The 19143-nt window shown below is 42.1% G+C and overlaps 1 protein-coding gene across 1 annotated transcript in view; it reads left to right on the top strand.

Moving 5' to 3' along the window:
* The window catches only part of BAZ2B (bromodomain adjacent to zinc finger domain 2B), a 426898-nt gene that overhangs the window by 309833 nt on the left and 97922 nt on the right, over window positions 1-19143 (top strand). Inside the window, 3 exon segments of the mRNA XM_040357901.1 lie at window positions 13758-14376; window positions 15928-16200; window positions 17603-17663. Coding sequence (XP_040213835.1) covers window positions 13758-14376; window positions 15928-16200; window positions 17603-17663 — 953 coding nt within the window.

Genomic DNA, 19143 nt, shown 5'->3' on the forward strand with positions numbered 1-19143 from the left:
TTCCAGTAATTTTTTTATAAATACCCCATCAGGGTAAACTTCCAGAAAACTTTCTAGTATTCCCCAGCGCAGAATTTGGTCTTTCACTGAGCACCAAAGTAAGTCCAGGTTTCACATTAAAGAGGTAATATTTCTTATTTATTCCTTTATATATATATCCTTTATATATATATTTTTAGCGGTTTACTGAGTCCTCAAGATTTTTGCAACAGTTCTTCCAGAGTAAAACGTTTTAAAAAGGCTGCTTTAAGATAAGTAGACAATACTCTAATGACTCTATAAAAATATGAAATCGCTATTTAAATTAAAATTCTGTTGCAGAGAAGTTTTACAAACAATGGTCCATGCAACGACTTTGTTGCCCGTCTTTTCAGCCCCTGAACATTCCAAAGGGAAGTTTTGATTGTTTGAAATGGGCATTTCTCTAATGCCGCGAACACACGATTGGTTTGTCTGATGAAAACGGTCTGATGAACCGTTTTCATCAGACTAACAGATCATGTGTGGGCCCCATCGTTTTTTTTATCCATCGGTGAAAAAACTAGGAACTTGTTTTAAAATTATCTGATGGTTAAAAAAAACAATAGAAAAAAACGCTCGTCTGTGGTTACGTCCATCGGTTAAAAATCCACGCAAGCTCAGAATCAAGTCGACGCATGCTTGGAAGCATTGAACTTTATTTTTTCCAGCACGTCGTTGTGTTTTACGTCACCGCGTTCTGAAACGATTGTTTTTTTAACCGATGTTGTGTAGGCACGACTGATGAAAGTCAGCTTCATCGGATATCTGATGAAAAAATCCATCAGACCGTTTTCATCGGATGAACCAATCGTGTGTACAGGGCATAAGGCTGGGTTCACATATGTGTGGCTGTGGGTTCGTGCCTGGGGTCCGGCGCATGTGTGTTCACCGGTTCAGGTGCAATTCAGGTACGAGTTTGCCTGAATTGTCACCTGAACCAGACCCAGACACGCAACAGGACCCTTCAGCAATCCGGCGTGCGACAGCCCCGGACTTGTGTGAACTGACTCCATTAAGAGCCGGTCACACTCGCCTGTCATGCAAATTGCTAAATTTGCATATATGTGAACTCTATAACTTTATAATATGAAAACAAATTAAAATGATTTAATTAGGTATGATAGTTTTAAATTCCCACAGAATTACATTAAGGCTGGATTCACACCTAGGCATTTTTAGTGCCTTTTGCATTTTGCAGATTTGCAATACAGAACTTGTTCCATAGGAAACCATGGTAAATGGACGATAGTACAAATCTGCAAAATGCAAAAAGCACAAAACATGCATAGGTGTGAATCAGGCCTGAATGTTTTCTTTTCAGTATCTCTTATTGAAGAGAAGAAGAATAGGATTATCATGGGTTTAACCCTACATTCAGGATGATGTTTATTACCCAGAACAATCCTATTTCCTTGTATATAGCTTTTGTCTCCTTAGAGAGATGATGTTACATCTTATTTTCCTTGCTGTGGCAGAAATAGATTAAGTTACAGCCCATGACCTGGAAGGAGGCATTGAGTTGAGTCTTTTCTTGTCTCAGTCATAAAGATCCCCTAACACTAAACTCAGGGGTGATATGATGTGAAAAATCCTGTAAAAACCTTCATGGTAAACATTCCAATATATGTGCAGGGATATGTCACATCTATATATTATTCTGCACAGGTAAATGATCTAATCAAACTTTTCAGTATAAAGGCCACATGATATATTTTACAAATATTTGTGGCTGGAAAAAAAGATCAGTTTTATAAATAAATTAATACAATTTATAAAATTGAATGAAATAAATAAAATTTTACTTGTAGCTTTTTTTTGTAAGCAGCATGATATGATTCAGAACTTCAGCAAACAATTTGAAAAATTACAAAAAAACATGAGCCAATATTAACCTCCCTAGCGGTATGATTATTTCAGATTTTAGGTGCTGAAAGCGGTACAATTATTTTGCAAGGAAATTTGACGTTTTATACTGTAGGCCTGTAATTCTTAGGAATAACTCACTTAAATCTGACCAAACAAGAGTCTAGTAGGCATCCCGGGGATAAAAATTTTGAAAAACAAAATTGTAAATTATAATATAATAAATAATTATAAATAATTATAACAAATAATAATATAATTATAATAAAAAATATTCAATAATGTAATAAACTCAAAAACACTGAAATTTGCTCAGTTGCAGAATTGTCGTTTTATGACGAATTTCCCCACAAATCGATATCGCACAATTCTGCAAGTGATTATAATTTATTATCGCTGTTTTCTAGCGTCTCTAAAACCACTTTTGACATAAAGGGACACTTTTGGTTGCTATGGACAATCTACAGTTTGCAGGTAGAAATAACAGTTTTTATTATACAAAAGAACATGTAGGACACTGGGCAGACCACTAGGGACAAGGGGGGTGTGTATTTTGTACATACAGTACTGTAATCTATAAGATTTACTTTTTTGAATTTGGCGCCGTTCTCCGCCCCCGTGCGTCGTAACGTCGCAGATAACTGAGATCGTCGGCACACGAGGACACTGTGTGAATCGAGCGAGCACCCGCCCGCTCACACAGCGCGGCGGCATCGCTGGATCCAGGGACAAGGTAAGTTACTTTGTCTCTGGCTGCAGCATGGCGAGCCCGAGTCTTGCTCGGGGATACCGCTCTTGGTATAAAAATCTTACCCCGAGCCAGACTCGGGAATACCGCCAGGGGGGTTAAAGGTTGGACGAAAGAAAAAAAGAAAAAATTCAGTTTGTACCTTTCTCATCAGAGTAAAAAAAAGTGGCAACCTCCCCAATCTATAGCTGGCCCTAGGTGCACATGGAAGGGCAAAGCACAAAAACAAACAGCACACTTACCGAGCTGCCTGCAACACACCCGAATTGGTCCTAACAGTTCACCTTAAAAGAAACACAGGTGGTTATTTGCTAAAGGCAAATCCACTTTGCACTACAACTGCAAACTACAAGTGCGAAGTGCACTTGAAATTGCACTGAAAGTGCACTTGGAAGTGCAGTCACTGTAGATCTGAGAGGGACATGCAAGGAAAATAAAAAACAGCATTTTATCTTGCACATGATTGGATAATAATATCAGCAGAGCTTCCCCTCATTTCAGATCTTCCCCTCAGATTTACATCGACTGCACTTCCAAGTGCACTTTCAGTGCAATTTCAAGTGCACTTTGCACTTGTAGTTTGCACTTATAGTGCAAAGTGGATTTGTCTTTCGTAAATAACCCCCAGTGGGTTTTGTTTGCACACATTTGCAAATATATGCATATGCCACAGTGCTCACACCAAGGGACCTCTGTATAATCTGTGGTCCTAACTCTAAATTTCCAGATCCCCATCAGAGTCCCCCTTACATTAGAGATGCAGGATGTAGTAAGAGGTGACCAGTCAGGGGGCATTGACTGCAGCTCTGGATCCCTGGTCATAAACTGCTGAAACAGAGCAAACAGGGTACGCGGGCAATGGATTTAAGTGATCATTTGCTTTTTATAAGATTTTTTTTTTTATTTACAACCAGTGAATGGGAAGGGATAAGAGAAGGAACTTTATGCCGGAAGAAAGGCTTAAAAAAACAATAAAATATATTATAAGATACTGTTTTACAGCATGAATTAATATTTTCCAAAATCCCCTGGCATGGAAGGCATGACTGCATTGTACAGTGCTGCCAATCTTACATGTTTTCAGGCACTGAGAGCTGGAAAGGGAATTGTCTGGGCAGCTTACAGCAAGGAGGAGCTCACAGGTAGGACTCTGGAGGGCGATTGAGGTCCTTTACAACCAGGAAGCATGCAGGAGGAAGCAAACGTTTCAAAGCTACAGTAGTGAACAGACCCTTCACTTTCTGTTTAGTGGCAGTAGTCCCCATGAGAAAATGAGAGTAATGCTGCGTACATACGAACAAATGTTCGATGTGAGCTTGTTGTCGGAAAATCCGACCGTGTGTAGGCTCCATCGGACATTTACTGTCGGAATTTCCGACAACAAATGTTTGAGAGCTGGTTCTCAATTTTTTCGACAACAAAAGTTCTTGTCGGATATTCCTATCGTGTGTAGCCAATTCCGATGCACAAAAATCCACGCATGCTCGGAATCAAGCAGAAGAGCCGCACTGCCTATTGAACTTGAAAAATGTTCTCGGCTCGTCGTAGGTGTTGTACGTCACCGCGTTCTTGACGTTCGGAATTTCCAACAACATTTGTGTGACCTTATGTATGCAAGACAGGTTTTAGCCAACATCCGTTGGAAAAAATGAATGGAATGTCCGATCGTGTGTACTCGGCATAATTCTCCCCAATGGAGACACATATAGCATGCTGCGTACACACGATCATTTTTCGGCATGAAAAAAACGTTGTTTTTCAAAAACGTCATTTAAAATCATCGTGTGTGGGCTTTACATCATTTTTCAGCTTCTGAAAAACGACAAAAAAAAAATTCGAACATGCTGCATTTTTTAACGTGGTTTTAAACAATGTCGTTTTTCGGGTTGTAAAAAATGATCGTGTGTGGGCTAAAACGACGTGAGAAACCTGCACATGCCCAGAAGCAAGTTATGAGACGGGAGCGCTCGTGGTGGTAAAACTACCGTTCATCACGCTGTAACAGACAAAAAAGCGTGAATCGTCTTTTACTAACACGGAATCAGCTAAATCAGCCCAAAGGCGAATTATACTTCCCCTTTATAGTGCCGTCGTACGTGTTGTACGTCACCGCGCTTTGCTAGATAATTTTTTTTAAACGGTGGTGTGTAGGCAACATCGTTTTAATGATGAAGTTGGGAAAACGTGGTTTTTTTCGACATGCTGAAAAACAAAGTTTTTTTTCATGCTGAAAAATGATCGTGTGTACCAGGGGTCATGTCCTGGGGAAAAAAGTGTGGGAACTCTCACCCAAGATCCACTCCCCCACCAACAAAATAAAAATAATACGCTTATATGCATAATTACTAAACCGCATGTTTTTCTTTTTTTTCGATCCACTGTACCTTAGTAATGCTTTGTTACTGGCCACTTCCTGTATATGGATTCACCGGGTAGTGTGCGGGTATTCCGTCACTTCCTCGATGCCGCAATGTCTCCTGGAAGCTTTTGTCATTGTACCCAGGAGATATTGAGGAGGTCTGCCGCGAGTTATCGCGGGATTTAGAAAGAAGCAAGTTCTTTCTAAATCCCACGATAACTCGCGGCAGACCTCCGCAATGTCTCCTGATACCCGATGAATACAGGAAGCGGCCAGTAACATAAAGGATTACTAAGGTTTGCCTGCCCCTGACAGTGACTCGAGCTGGGCATCGTCACTTAGTGAAGGCTTGGCTCGGGCTGCTCGGCTGCTCTAGTCCTGCAAAGGGAACTGAGTTCCTGCTGTGAAAAAAGTGCAGGAACTCCGTTCCCACGCATTCCCGCAAGACTTGAGCACTGGTGTGTACGCGGCATAACACTTGCATGCTTCAAAAGTTAAAAGAATCTTTGGGTATAGATACACAATAGATACGCTTTAAATCTCTGTTATGGTGTCTCGACCATTCAGCTGTATTCCCCCATCTTCTTACCGTTGGCCATGGCCAGGCCTAGATTTCCCTCTCAGCTTCCTGCTACTGTGTTTTGCTGTGGACTCCTAAGTAGCCTTTGACTTAAAAAGGACAAACTCTAAATATAAACTATAGGTTGATCAAGCATGAAAGGCATCTCGTAATACCCCATAATACATATGTAAAAGAAGCCATGTCACTGCAAGACATTGGAAATTGTGTGTGCTACCTTTACACAGCCTCTGGGATCCCCGCTGTGTCCTTCAATAGCCTCACATCAGGAAACCTGGTGCCCGCAGAAGAAAAAATTGCTTCGGCACACAGGGCTTTTTAAACCACTCCACGGCTGAATCATTTGCATGTATTTGTGAATATGCCCAGCAATTCGTTCATAAGACACCGCAGGTATTTGAAAGTGACCCTAAAAGTAAACAGACAAGGCAGCCTTTTGTAGGATGAACCATTTTGCAACAACAAAAAAATAAATTAGGGATGATGCTTTCAGAGTGCCAAATTCAGGAATTATTCATGTAACAAGAAACTCTGCAATTCTTTTTATAGTGGGCATTAGTTGTTCACCTGGTCTTTTCATTTTTAAGCCGAATTCCAGGCAAACAACTGAATACTCAAATGCAATTCATACATAGAATCTAGATACATAGGATCTGCTTTTCATCCAGTCCTGACATTTACACAGCTCTGCCTTACAGAACAGTTCTGCCTGGCAGGAAAGGGAAACCTCGGGCTGGATTCAGGTAGATCGGCACATTTTTAGGCGGGCGTATCGCATCTCATATGCGCTACGCCGACGTAAAGCAGAGAGGCAAGCACCCAATTCACAATGCAAATGCTCCCAAAGTTGTGCCGGCGTAAGGTAAAATCGTCAGCGTAAGCCCGCCTAATTCAAAGTAGGTAGAAGGTGGGCGTGATCCATTTAAATCAACCGTGACCCCATGCAAATGATCCTCAGAATCACGTCGGAACGAACACCTAAAGCCTCGTACACACAACCGAGGAACTCGACGGGCGAAACACATCGTTTTCCTCGTCGAGTTCCTTGTTAGGCTGTCGAGGAACTCGACAAGGCAAGTTTCTCCATTCCCGTCGAGGAAATGGAGAACTTGCTCTCTTTTTGGCTCGTCGAGTTTCTCGACAGTTTCCTCGACGAAAATGTACACACGGCCCGTTTCCTCGGCAAAAAATATCTCCCAGCAAGTTTCTTGCTGGTTTTTGCCGAGAAACTCGGTCGTGTCTACGAGGCTTTAGATATGTCGAATCACTGAACGTAACCTACGCCCAGCCCTATTCACGTAGTACTACGTAAACGACGTAAAATACGACGGCTTTTTCGTCTTCCATACCCTTTCATGGGATGCGCCTCCTACATGTGGAATAACTTTACGCCGGACGTACGCCTTACGTAAACGGCGTATATTATGCGCCGGGCGCAACTACGTTCGTGAATCGCCATATCTCCCTCATTTGCATATTTGCAATGAGGCGGCCAGCGTAAATATGCGCCCAAGATACGACGGCATAGGAAAATTACGTCGGTCGGATGAAGCCTATTTTCAGGTGTATCTAGTTCTGTGGGCACGGCGCACAGATACGACAGCACACATTTACACTTACGCGGCGTATCTATAGATACGTCGGCGTAAGTGCTACGTGAATCCAGGCCCTCATCTTTCTCTGCTGCAGTTTCACTTTCAGGTTCCCCTCCCTATACCCTCTCCCTCCTTGTGACTGAATGGTTAGAACCAGCACACTAAGCACACCTCTCGGTGACTTTGGTCTCTTCTGCTGTCAGCATCCTTGCACTGCAGAAAAACCTGATTGGCTCCTTGTGTTGCTTCTTTCTCCCCCTCTCTGAGCTATGCTGTACAGACTGTACAGTAGATTACAACAGACTGGTACCAAGTATATTTAAGTACTTACATTGTTTGTATTTAAAAAAATTAAAAAAAAAATCATGTGCATTAATGATTACAGAGCTGCATTAATGTGTGCCATTTATAACTACTTAGAGTCAAGTTTTAGGTAGAACTGAAGGCAAAACTTTTTTATTTATTTTTTGATTTTGGATAGAGTAATGGTACTCTGGATAAACTGATCCCTGTCAGTTTGTTTTTGCCATCAGCGTCCCATAGAGGAGATTTCCCTTCACTTCCTGTTCCGATAGCCAAAACAGGAAGTGAGAGGAAATCCGTCTAAAGTGAGGGAATCCTGGGGTTTAACCAGAACTAGTGTCCTCATTGAAAGATGACAGAGATTCACCACTCCCTTTCTCTACAGCCAAGCAGCAGAGAAAATCTGTGCAGCTCAGGGTGATTAGGGTGTGCCCGGGCACACCTGGCACACCCTGTGTGCACGCCTATGTCTGGCTCGTTTAGCTGTGTGTGTAATCTGAGTTGAAAACTGTTGTTTTACCCAACAAATCAGTAAAAAGCCTAGTATATATATTTAAATGACATAAAAAAAAACATATTGTTAAAATTCTTTTTAGTCTTGAATGTAATATTTAGGGTAAGAAAATATATACCAAAACAGTGGCACTATACATTCATATCATCGTTGTCTTTTTATGTAGTGTGAGAATAGCATTGGGTGAGTCAGAATTACATTTTGGATCAGTATGGAATGCTTCCTTCCTCTACCACTGGCTTGAGTTTTATTCATTAAGTAAGACCCATACTTAAACATGACATACGTGTTCCCCACAACCCCCAGCTATGTGTTCAGCATTCTAAAACTATTATGTAATACTGTGCTAGCTGTTCCTTTTTCACTTTCTCTAAGTTAACTCCCCTGAGTTGATATATACGTTTAGCTCCTCCCTTATTTACTATTACCCCACCCATATCCAATCACTATGCCCCCTTTATAGACATGTGTCTGCTGGATCCCAGAAATGTTGACCATTGCGGTCAGGGGTGGATGGAGCCAGTGCCGATCATGACCTCCCTGGGGCCCTAAGCGAAATGACACGTCACATTAAAGTTGAGAAGCGCGGGGGGGGGGGGGGGGGGAGGTCTGCCAAAAATGACATGTCACATTAAAGTTGAGAAGCGGGGAGAAGGGGTGTTCTGCTGTCGGAAATGACATCTTACATTAAAGTGAGAAGCGGGGGCGCCGACTTACCTCTTCTTCCATGCAGCCAGCGAGTTGAGAAGCAGGGTGAGGGGCCGAAAATTACTTCTCACCAGACGGGGCCTCTAGTAATTTGGGGGGTCCTCTGCAGCTTTACGGGGCCCAAAGCGGCTTGCATAGTGAGCCTATAGGGCGGATCGGCCCTGGATGGAGCTTATAGCACTGGCCAATAAATCCCCCCACCCAGTAATTGAAAAGTCCTATAGGTTCCAGTAGGGGACAAGTGCAGGTGAAATGGTCTGAGATCTTGGTAATGGAGTCCTTGAGAGATAAACCTGATTGAATTTGTCAAAACCTGAATTGTAGACTGACTGTTTAATATTTTACAGCAGTTTCATGGTCCTTTTAACATTAATGCTTTGTAAGCCTCACTTTGGTAGCTTAGAAATCAATACACATTCCTCTGCTCTGTTGAGATTGTCGAAGAAAAATGCCAGACATTTTTCCCAAGAAGTGCAGGAATGCTTCAAAGGTTCAATTTAGAGTTCATCCTGTCTGTAAGGTGACTGGATTTCAGGAAAGATATGAACACATTATATGATTGCCCTTTCGCTTGCAACAAGTACAGCTGAGATGTACCACATTAATGGTCTTGTATTGTAACGGGGCAATGATTGCTGAAATTGGAGAAAAGTAACAGAGATGGAAAAAAAATCAGGACACCGGGATAAAATGAGTGTTGGGGGCAATGTCCTTATGAATTGAACTGCTTGACTGCAATGGTCAATATTGAACTTGAGCCACTGCCACGTGATCCAATGCCACATATATTATAATCTGCATGTCTGAGCCATGAGTACACTGTAGTGATGGTAATATACTAATGTGACAAAATGTCCAGTTGCAAGAAATGTCCAAAAATTCATTTTTTTAAATCAGAACAAATGGATCAAAATAAAAAAGTCAATTTTCCATAAAAAACACAATGTTAATGTGAATGGCAATGTGCTTGCTATAGTTTCCATGGTGTGCAGCAAATGGGCAGCATCTCTGTCAGGGTGGGACTGTAAATGGAAGGTACTCCTGTGAATAACCCAACCAGCGGGTATGGCAAGGTCCGCAATCTAAAGAGAGAATGGATGTGCTAGAAGGAAGTGGCCGCAAACAAGCCAGCTAAGGCACCCGAGGTGCAGCGTCATACCAGAAGTGTGTCAGCCAGAATCAGGAAGTGCATCACCAATGGACAGGAAGTCCTCAGGTGGCCATTTTGCCAGAGTCCTCAATGCCAGTAAGTGTAGGGTCTGATGACATGTTTTGATGGCCTCTTTCTTCAAGAAGAAGCTACCACATTTGCACTGCATGTACTGGCAGAGTCCCAATAGACACCAAAAGGCCTACCAGTGCCTATTCCCATCATAAGTGACAGTCAGGTGCAGAGCTTTGACCAATTGTGCCTGAAAAAAAAACAGAAATTATTTATGTGGGCAGTAACATTGGTTTTATATCTGTGCTCTAGGTTTTGTGGAGCTTCCTATTGTATCTTTACAGGAAATTTGAACCTCTTGCTTGGTAAGGATAAGGCCATCTGCTGTTATAATTACTGGTTGGTCTTTGTACTTTTACAGACCAGTAATTAATCACATGTATAGTCTTAAAACGCCTCATGATGCCATGTCTGAGTCCAGGTGAAGCAGGGCATCTACAGACAATAACAGGTGGAACACTGGTGTATGATTCATCTTACACTATCCTATACCTTAATTTAGTCAGCAGCAATACAATGTAGGACATTCTGCACTTTTCTATTGCACAAAAACAACATGTCATAACAATTCTCAGTATTTCTTTCAGTATATTTCCTTGAACTAAAACAGATAACCAGTAAACCTGGAAGTCCTGGCTCTGTAGTCAGTTTTTGCAAATTCTCCTGCAAGGGGAGTGTTTTCAGAGGAAATAACTATACTGCTATTGAAGCTCTGGCACACTCATAAATCACCACAATTATCTCAACAGAGAATAACTTAAAACACTTGAATGATAAACTCCATTGGATTCGATGTTACCTCATATCACCTCTTTGGGAGTTATTACATATATGGCTCTAACCTGGTTCGCCCTCTTCAACCTGTCAAGCTAGGCCCAAGAATCAGATAATTGCAATCAGCCGTCTCTCTGCACTCCACCTAACTACTTTTAAATGTATTGTATTCTTGGCATGGAGCCACTGATATTGAAATGCTAATTGCCTATGTCGAAAAAGTATGTTGTCTTTTAAAAATGTACCAAATCAATATTTAAAGAGCTGGGGAAAAACATATTGCTAAGTGCCGGTTCACACTACCACGACTTGGGATCTGACTTGTGTCGCCCCAAGTCGCCCGACGTGAGAAATTCAATTGAAGTTAAGTTCCGACTTCAGAAAAGGTTCTTGTACTACTTCAAGGCCACTTCTAAGCAACTTGTACCTATAGATTTCAATGGAAGTTGCCTCCAAAGTCGGATCACTGTCTTAACTGAAGCAACTTTACAGGAAGACAAAATAGTTTACTCAGGCAAACCCCTCCCTCCCACAGAGCTGATTATTCTGTGATTGGCCACAGCCAAAGTCGTCTGTCCTGGAGGCAACTTTAAGTTACGTTGTAAGTTGCTCCAAGTCGCGCTGAAGTTACCTTGCAAAGTCGCGCTGTAAGTCGGGTTGCCCCTGTGTGAAAAGGCTCTTAAGAGTCTATATACAAATAGTAAACCTTAAATTGTCAATTGTGTCATAGATTTGAGTTATATTCGCTGTAAAAATGAAAAAAGTTTAATTCCAAAAATAGTTTTGGTAGGAAATTTTTAACCTCTTTGATGTTTAATGGAATTCAACTTTGCGTTTATGGCTATTTGAAATGTCCATAGAAGTTATCCGCACAACCTGCTCTAAAATCCTGCTTTTTTAAAGAAACCACAGCGTACAAGTCACAGATACAGTGAGTTGACGATTATGATTAAAGCTGTGTAGGCTGAAACCCGTCAACTCCAATGTACCTGTGAATAAAGCAGGATTTTAGAGCAGAAATGGTTGTGTGGATCACTTCTATGGACTATTATTCTGTGTGACTGCAAATCGGGAACCCATGAGCTCTAATAATGCCGGATTCAGGGCAGGACTTAGGGTGGTGGGGGCCCCTGGGCTTGAGTGTTGAAGGGGCCCCCTGGAGCCGAGAATTGGGGGGGATCGAAGTTGTTGAGCGGGGGGGGGCGAATTGAAGTTGTTGAGCGGGGGGAGCGCATTAAAGTTGTTGAGCGGGGGGGGGATTTTGCAGTTGTTGAGGGGGGGAGTGCCTCTCACCTGTGCCAACAGCCGGGGCCACAGACTGTCATTAGCCCGGCTCTCGGCTTTCTTCCCTTCAGCAGCCACAGTCCTCCACACACCACTCCGGTTCCTCCTGCTTCCGTGCTGCCTCCTCTTGCAGTGCGGGAAAATTAACCCTTTCGCGGGACTGCGGGAAGAAGCTGTCTGTGCGGGAAAGTCCCACAGAATCCGTGCGTGTTGGGAGGTATGCGCAGGGCCGCCATCAAGAATTTTGGGGCCCCTTGCACAGCTTAAGGCATGGGCCCCCTGAAGCAGAGAACCTAGGGGGGGTGGGGGTGCTGCCGCCTGAAATTGAGAAGCGTGGGGGCTGCCGCAAATTGAGAAGCGGGGGGGCCTTTACAAAAAAAAGAAGAAATAAAGAAGAAAACAAATATATATAAATATATGTAGCCATCCGGGGCCCTGGGGACCTCTGGGCCTTTTAATAAAAAGAAAAAATAAACCTCTGGGCCCTTTAATAATAAAAAAAAAAACATTTATAAAAAATACATAAAAAAAGGGAGGTTGCCAAACCCGGGGGCCCTGGGGACCTCTGGGCCCCTGGGAACCTCTGGGCCCCTGGGAACCTCTGGGCCTTTTAATAAAAAATAAAAAAATAAACAAAAATAAAAAAATAAACATTTATAAAAAAAATAAAAAAGAGGGGGTTGCCACATGGGGCCCTGGGGACCTCTGAGCCCTTTAATAAAAAAAAATATATATATATATAAAAAAAAAATGTAATTTTTTTTATAAAAAAATAAAAAAGGTGGGTTGCCATCCGGGGGCCCTGGAGACCCCTGGGCCCTTTAATAATAATAATAAAATTATATATATATATATATATATATATATATATATATATATATAATATTATATATATAAAAATAAAAAATATATAAAAAAAACATTTTTTTACAAAAAATAAATAAAAAAAAGGGGGGTTGCCATCCGGGGCCCTGGAGACCCCTGGGCCCTTTAATAATAATAATAAAATATATATATATATATATATATATATATATATATATATATATATATATATATATAATATTATATATATAAAAATAAAAAATATATAAAAAAAAACATTTTTTTACAAAAAATAAATAAAAAAAAGGGGGGTTGCCGTCCGGGGCCCTGGGGACCTCCGGACCCCTAAAAAAAAAAAAAAAAAAAAAAATTTTTTTTTTTTTTTTTTTTTTTTTTTTTTTTAAAGGGGGCCCCCTATTGGGTGGGGCCCCTGGGCTTGAGCCCAGTCAAGGCCAATGGTAAGTCCGGCCCTGGCCGGATTGAATGGGTAGTAGCACTGAACTTATTACCAGTACCATTTGAAATGTCATAATTATTCAAATGAAATGTCATAAATAAAAGAATTTACATGGGGAGGTCCTTGTCAAAAATGGACCATTGGAAGAAATAGAGGTGTTGCAACCAAATAAAATGACAACTGGAATCTAGTTATTCTGGTCATACTGACCGCTAACATTATTTATTTTTTATTTAGATAATGATTGATTGATTAAATTAAATAGATATGTTTATACCTGAAAAAGGTAGAAGAAACTTATATATACATGTACTGCAGAGAGAGCCTAACTGTCCCTGATGTTCTGCAATGTCACTAGATTCTGTAAAATTTATATTTTTTTATTTTTTTGCTGTCAGTGGCATTCATGTACTCTTTGGTAATCTATATTTACATTCAGATTTAGAGTAGGGTATTTTACATCTATCTTACTAGTTTTCTTACTGTTGTTTTTTATTTTCGCAGGATCAACAAAAAGCAGCATTCTCTGTACCAATAAGCAAGCATCAGGAGGGCTCCAAGAGCCAGAAAAAGCCCATTGTGACTCAGCCGATTTCCAGCCCTGTGTCTAAATCTATTTGTCTGACCCAACCATCTTTAGAAAATAACCACTCCAACCCATTCTTGGCAAATGCACTGCTGGGTAATCACCAGCCAAACGGAGTCATTCCCTGTGTCATCCAGGACGCCCCACTGGCTCTCACCACCAAAACTAAGAGGGAAAATAAAGTCGAGAGTATAACTGTTTCCCCCAGTGCCCATTTTGCCTCCCCAATCAACTTGAGTTCTTGTGTAAAAAGGAACTCTTCCAGCAAGTCAGCCATTGGGCCAGCTGGCTCCCCAATATTACACAGTCTCTGTAAGGAGAAAACCCCAAACAGTAACTCTACACCAGCAATAAAACCACACCACACACTCAATGCCACCAAATGTCTCCTGGACAAGTTTCGGGGTGTGGATTCTGACATCCCCAGCAGCAAGGATTCTGAAGATTCCAATGAGGAGGATGACGATGAAGATGATGATGAGGATGATGATGAGGAGGATGAAGATGATGAAGATGATGATTCTGATAGTCAGTCAGGTCGGTAATTTTTAAATATTTGTTACATTTTAGCTGTTTCGCTAAAATATTTCACTAGGCAGTAGCATAAAAAATGTAATAGAAAAAATAGTTCTATGTGTCTTGGCCCACAGCCATACCTTTACTGTTGGGCTGATCTTAACCCTTCCCCACCTGAACTGTAAAACATACCCTATCCCCATAAGTGATCTTGTAAAACTCAACTGCAGGTTTTAATTTCACAGAGGGAAAAGGCGTTAGAGTCTTCTTGTCAGGACAGGAAGTGATGGGAATTCTTGATGTGACAGAGTCACTTTGGGTGGGGGGCTTGTTGAACCCAGCTTACCTTGGAGAGCTTTGGAAACTCCTTTTCCAGCTCCCCCGCCCCTATCTATGTGTAATTTACCCTGTGCCTATTGGGGCACAGAATGACCGAGAACCCCAGACGGATCTGCACTAACCAGACTCACCGTACAACCACACCAGACTCAACTATTTCTTTTACCCCTGTTATCCAGGGTTTATATGTGTGGTTTGTGTTGAAAGAATGAGGAGGCTCTTTCACTTGGGACAGTAATATTTCTGAACAATATCCCTCAAGAAATATAGCAAGATAAATTAATTCCACTTTTCCGACTGCTGGAATATTGTATGAGCTTGGTCTCATAGACTTTTGTATACTTTTTACTAGATCGTTTGAGGTGTGGCTGTATCCCATTGTTCTATTGTTTCTGTCTGCCTTGGAACACCCTTCTATGGGATGTATATGCTTATGTGGAACCCAGCTTACCTTGAAGAGCTCTGGAAACTCCTTGTGCACTCCCCCCTCTAAGCTGGAACCCAGCTTATCTTGAAGAGCTCTGGAAACTCCTTGTGCACTCCCCCCTCTAGCACCTAATAGCTGACAGGGGTTTCATTAACATGTAAGCCAATCCACATAAGCATATACATCCCATAATGGGTTGCTCCCTAAGCACACCTTAAGCGATCTGGTAAAAAGTATACAACAGTCTGTGAGACCAAGCTCATACAATATTCCAGCAGTCGGAAAGGTGGAATTCATTTATCTTCAAATATTTATTGAGGGTTATTGTTCAGAAATATAACTGTCCCAAGTGAAAGAGCCCCTTCATTCTTTTAACACAAACCACACATATAGAACTCTGGATAACAGGGGTAAAAGGAATTGCTGAGTCCAGTGTGGTTGTACGGCAAGTCTGATTAGTGCAGACCCGACTGGGGTTCTCGGTCACCCTGTGCCCCTAATAGACACAGAGTAATTTACACATAGGAGCTCTCCAAGGTAAGCTGGGTTCCACAAGCCCCCCACCCAAAGTGACTTCCGTCACACTTGACAATGGGGTCAGAGACAAAAAACACACTTTTAGTATAGGGTAGGGGTCAGGGAAAAGTTATCCAAGACAGCCGGTATTACACACATCAACCAGTCATGTTCTTTCACTTTTTCCCATAGTGACCTGTGATATAGAGACGGTAAATACGATACCCTGATTTAGTGTTGGAATATATAATAACTTGGATGCAATAACTAAATCTAACTTTACTAAACAGAGTCAGACAGCAACTCAGAATCTGATTCGGAGGGGACAGAAGATGATGATGATAAAGACGAATCTGACAGTGATACAGAAGGAGAAAAGCTGAAATTTAATACAACCGCTCCACCTGTAACCAGCACAACGAACAGCATCTCCTCCCAATCCACACCCCTTAACCTACAGGTTATCAGGACCCCCAGCTCTGCTCCACCTGCACTGTGCACAGAATCTCAGCCGTCTGACCTGCGCAGCGCCTCTGCCACTCTCAGCCCCAGCACACCATGTGGTATTTGACATTTTAATCTCTTGTTTCAATGTAGATGTTTAAATTATTGAACATTAGTATTACACCTAAGATGCTGTCTGTGTGAGTGATACACATCTGTGTCCAAAGAGGTCACCTGGTACAACGGAATCTTTCTTATAAGAAAAAATTGTTTTATTGTTCATTAAAAACGGCTTGAGGATACATTCTAAAGGTATCACATTTATTCTTTTTAGCTGCTAGACAGAATCAAATTTCCCCCAAAAAAAGTTAGTCTGGGGATTAAAGATCAGGGGGCAGATCCACAAAGATCTGCCCCGGCGCAGCGTATCAGAGATACGCTACACCGCCGTAACTTACTTGTGTTATCTTCGAATCCTTAAAGATTTCGCGCCGTAAGTTACGGCGGCGTAGTCTATCTCTGGCGGCAGAATTTAAATCGGCGATTAGGGGGCATGTTTCATTTAAATGAAGCGCGTCCCCGCGCCGAATGAACTGCGCATGCACCGTCCCTAAATTTCCCGCCGTGCATTGCGCTAAATGACGTCGCTAGGACGTCATTTTTTTTAACATAGACGTGAATTACGTCCATCCCGATTCACAGACGACTTACGCAAAAAAAAAAAATTCAAATTAAACGCGGGAACGACGGCCATACTTAACATGGCAAGTCTAACTATACGCCGCAAAACACCAGCTTTAACTATACACCGGAAAAAGCGGACTAAAGACGACGTAAAAGAATGCGACGTCCGCGCGTACGTTCATGGATCGTCGGAAATAGCTTATTTGCATACCCGACGCGGAAAACGATGCAAACTCCACCCAGCGGACGCTGAAGTATTGCATCTAAGATCCGAAGGCATACGAAGCCGTACGCCTGTCGGATCTAACCCAGATGCCGTCGTATCTTGGTTTAAGGATTCAAACTAAAGATACGACGCGGGAAATTTGAAAGTATGCCGGCGTATCAGTAGATACACCGGCGTACTCTCTCTGTGGATCTGCCCCCCAGTCTAGCCAAATGTAAGTATTTTAATTAGTTAGTGGGCAGAATCACCAGCTGGTTTAGAACATCTTTTGGGCACTCCAATCACAAGCTCTTGCCGCCTTCCTTGCTCTGTTCCCAGCAGCCTTGGAGTTCTGGATGGTGCTACCTGCGTGCATTGTCCATGATATAAAATACATAACAAAAATCGAACAAAAAGAGAATAACTCCTGTGTAATGGCTATTTACTTGTTCAATTTGATCTGAAAGTTCAGGAGAAGAATTGGAACTATTATTATTAGTGCTTACATATACATACAGTATGTCTGATGTATGATGATTTTCTGGCTTATTCCGCGACTGTTACCTACAAATGATATAAGCTGCTGGATTTATTCACTACTTTGGGAGCTAAAACTGTAAACTTTATTTAAGGTGCCAGTAAGAGAAGAAGAGTCACAGATGAGCGTGAGCTGCGTATGCCTATGGAATATGGGTAAACTCTTTTTTACTAAATAATTAAAATGTGTCTCTTAAAAAACATGTAAACGTAACATTCCTGATAGGTGCCTTGAACCATGGCATGTGTACCATTTACTTTTATGAAAAAGTATTCTGTTCTCTTTGTATTGCTTCCTATGTGTGAAATCCCTGGTGTTCATGTAGGCTTGTCTGCTTTCTTTCAAAAACTGACCAGACTAGGCATGTGTGCACAGCATGGCCAGTTAACTAGCTGTGTTGGAACTCAGCCTGCTCTCCTCCAATGACCCTCTGCACATATATTCACTGGGAAGATCAGTGTACTGCTGTTTCACCTCCTCCAGCTCTCTGAGCTTTGTATGCACCTGAGAACAGAGGTTAAGAGATCACTTTTAAAAGGGGGGAAAAGGGTATTTATAATGGTTTTATAAGTAAACACAAATGTTTTGCCTTTTATTTCTATTTTAGGTCCCTTTTAGACAGGGCAGACGCCATCAAGGGGATCTGTCTGACAGCGGGTAATCTCTCTGCCGATGCCCGCTGAGCAGACGGGCGACAGATCCGTGTCTGACCACTATGCAGAGCGGACAAGGACACTGCTGTTCTCTATGGGGCTGTCAGATAGAAGCAGACTGCCTGTCCATTTCCATCCAACTGTCATCTGATCCGCTGGGTGGATGGAGATTGTATCCCCATCCGTCTGTTTTTAGCAGACCAGATCGGATGCTGCCGGGTGTCAGCGGACACATGTCTACTGGCATCAGTCGCTCCATAGAGAACAATGGGTGGTCCAATCGGGCCCGCCTGAAAAACGGACAGAAGGGCCCTGTGTTGTTTAACAAACTGAATGTGTTGTTTAACCCCCTTAGCGGTAAACCCGAGCGTGACTTGGGGTTGGTTTTCAATGTTAGGATCGGTATCCCCGAGTCACGCTCGGGGTGGACGTGCAGAGTGTGCAGCGGCGCGGCTTACCTTCTCGCTGGATCCACAGGCAAGTTACTTACCTTGTCCCTGGATCCAGCGATGCCACCCCGCTGTGTGAGCGAGCGGGACCTCCTCGCTCGATTCACAGTCTCCCCATGTGCCGCCGATCTCCGTTCCCTGTGACGTTACGACACACGGGGGCGGAGAACGGCGCCAAATTCAAAAAAGTAAACAAACACAATACATACAGTATACTGTAATCTTATAGATTACAGTACTGTATGTAAAAAATACACACCCCCCTTGTCCCTAGTGGTCTGCCCAGTGTCCTACATGTTCTTTTATATAATAAAAACTGTTATTTCTGCCTGGAAACTGTAGATTGTCCAAAAGTGTCCCTTTATGTCAAAAATGGTTTTAGATCAGCTAGAAAACAGCAATAATAAATTATAATCACTTGCAGAAATGTGCGATAGCGATTTGTGGGGAAATTCGTCATAAAAAAAAAAAATAATGACAGCGACAATTCTGCAACTGAGCAAATTTCAGTGATTTTGAGTTGATTACATTAT

The sequence above is a fragment of the Rana temporaria genome, chromosome 6 (genome assembly GCF_905171775.1).
Source record: "Rana temporaria chromosome 6, aRanTem1.1, whole genome shotgun sequence".
Classification (NCBI taxonomy): domain Eukaryota; kingdom Metazoa; phylum Chordata; class Amphibia; order Anura; family Ranidae; genus Rana; species Rana temporaria.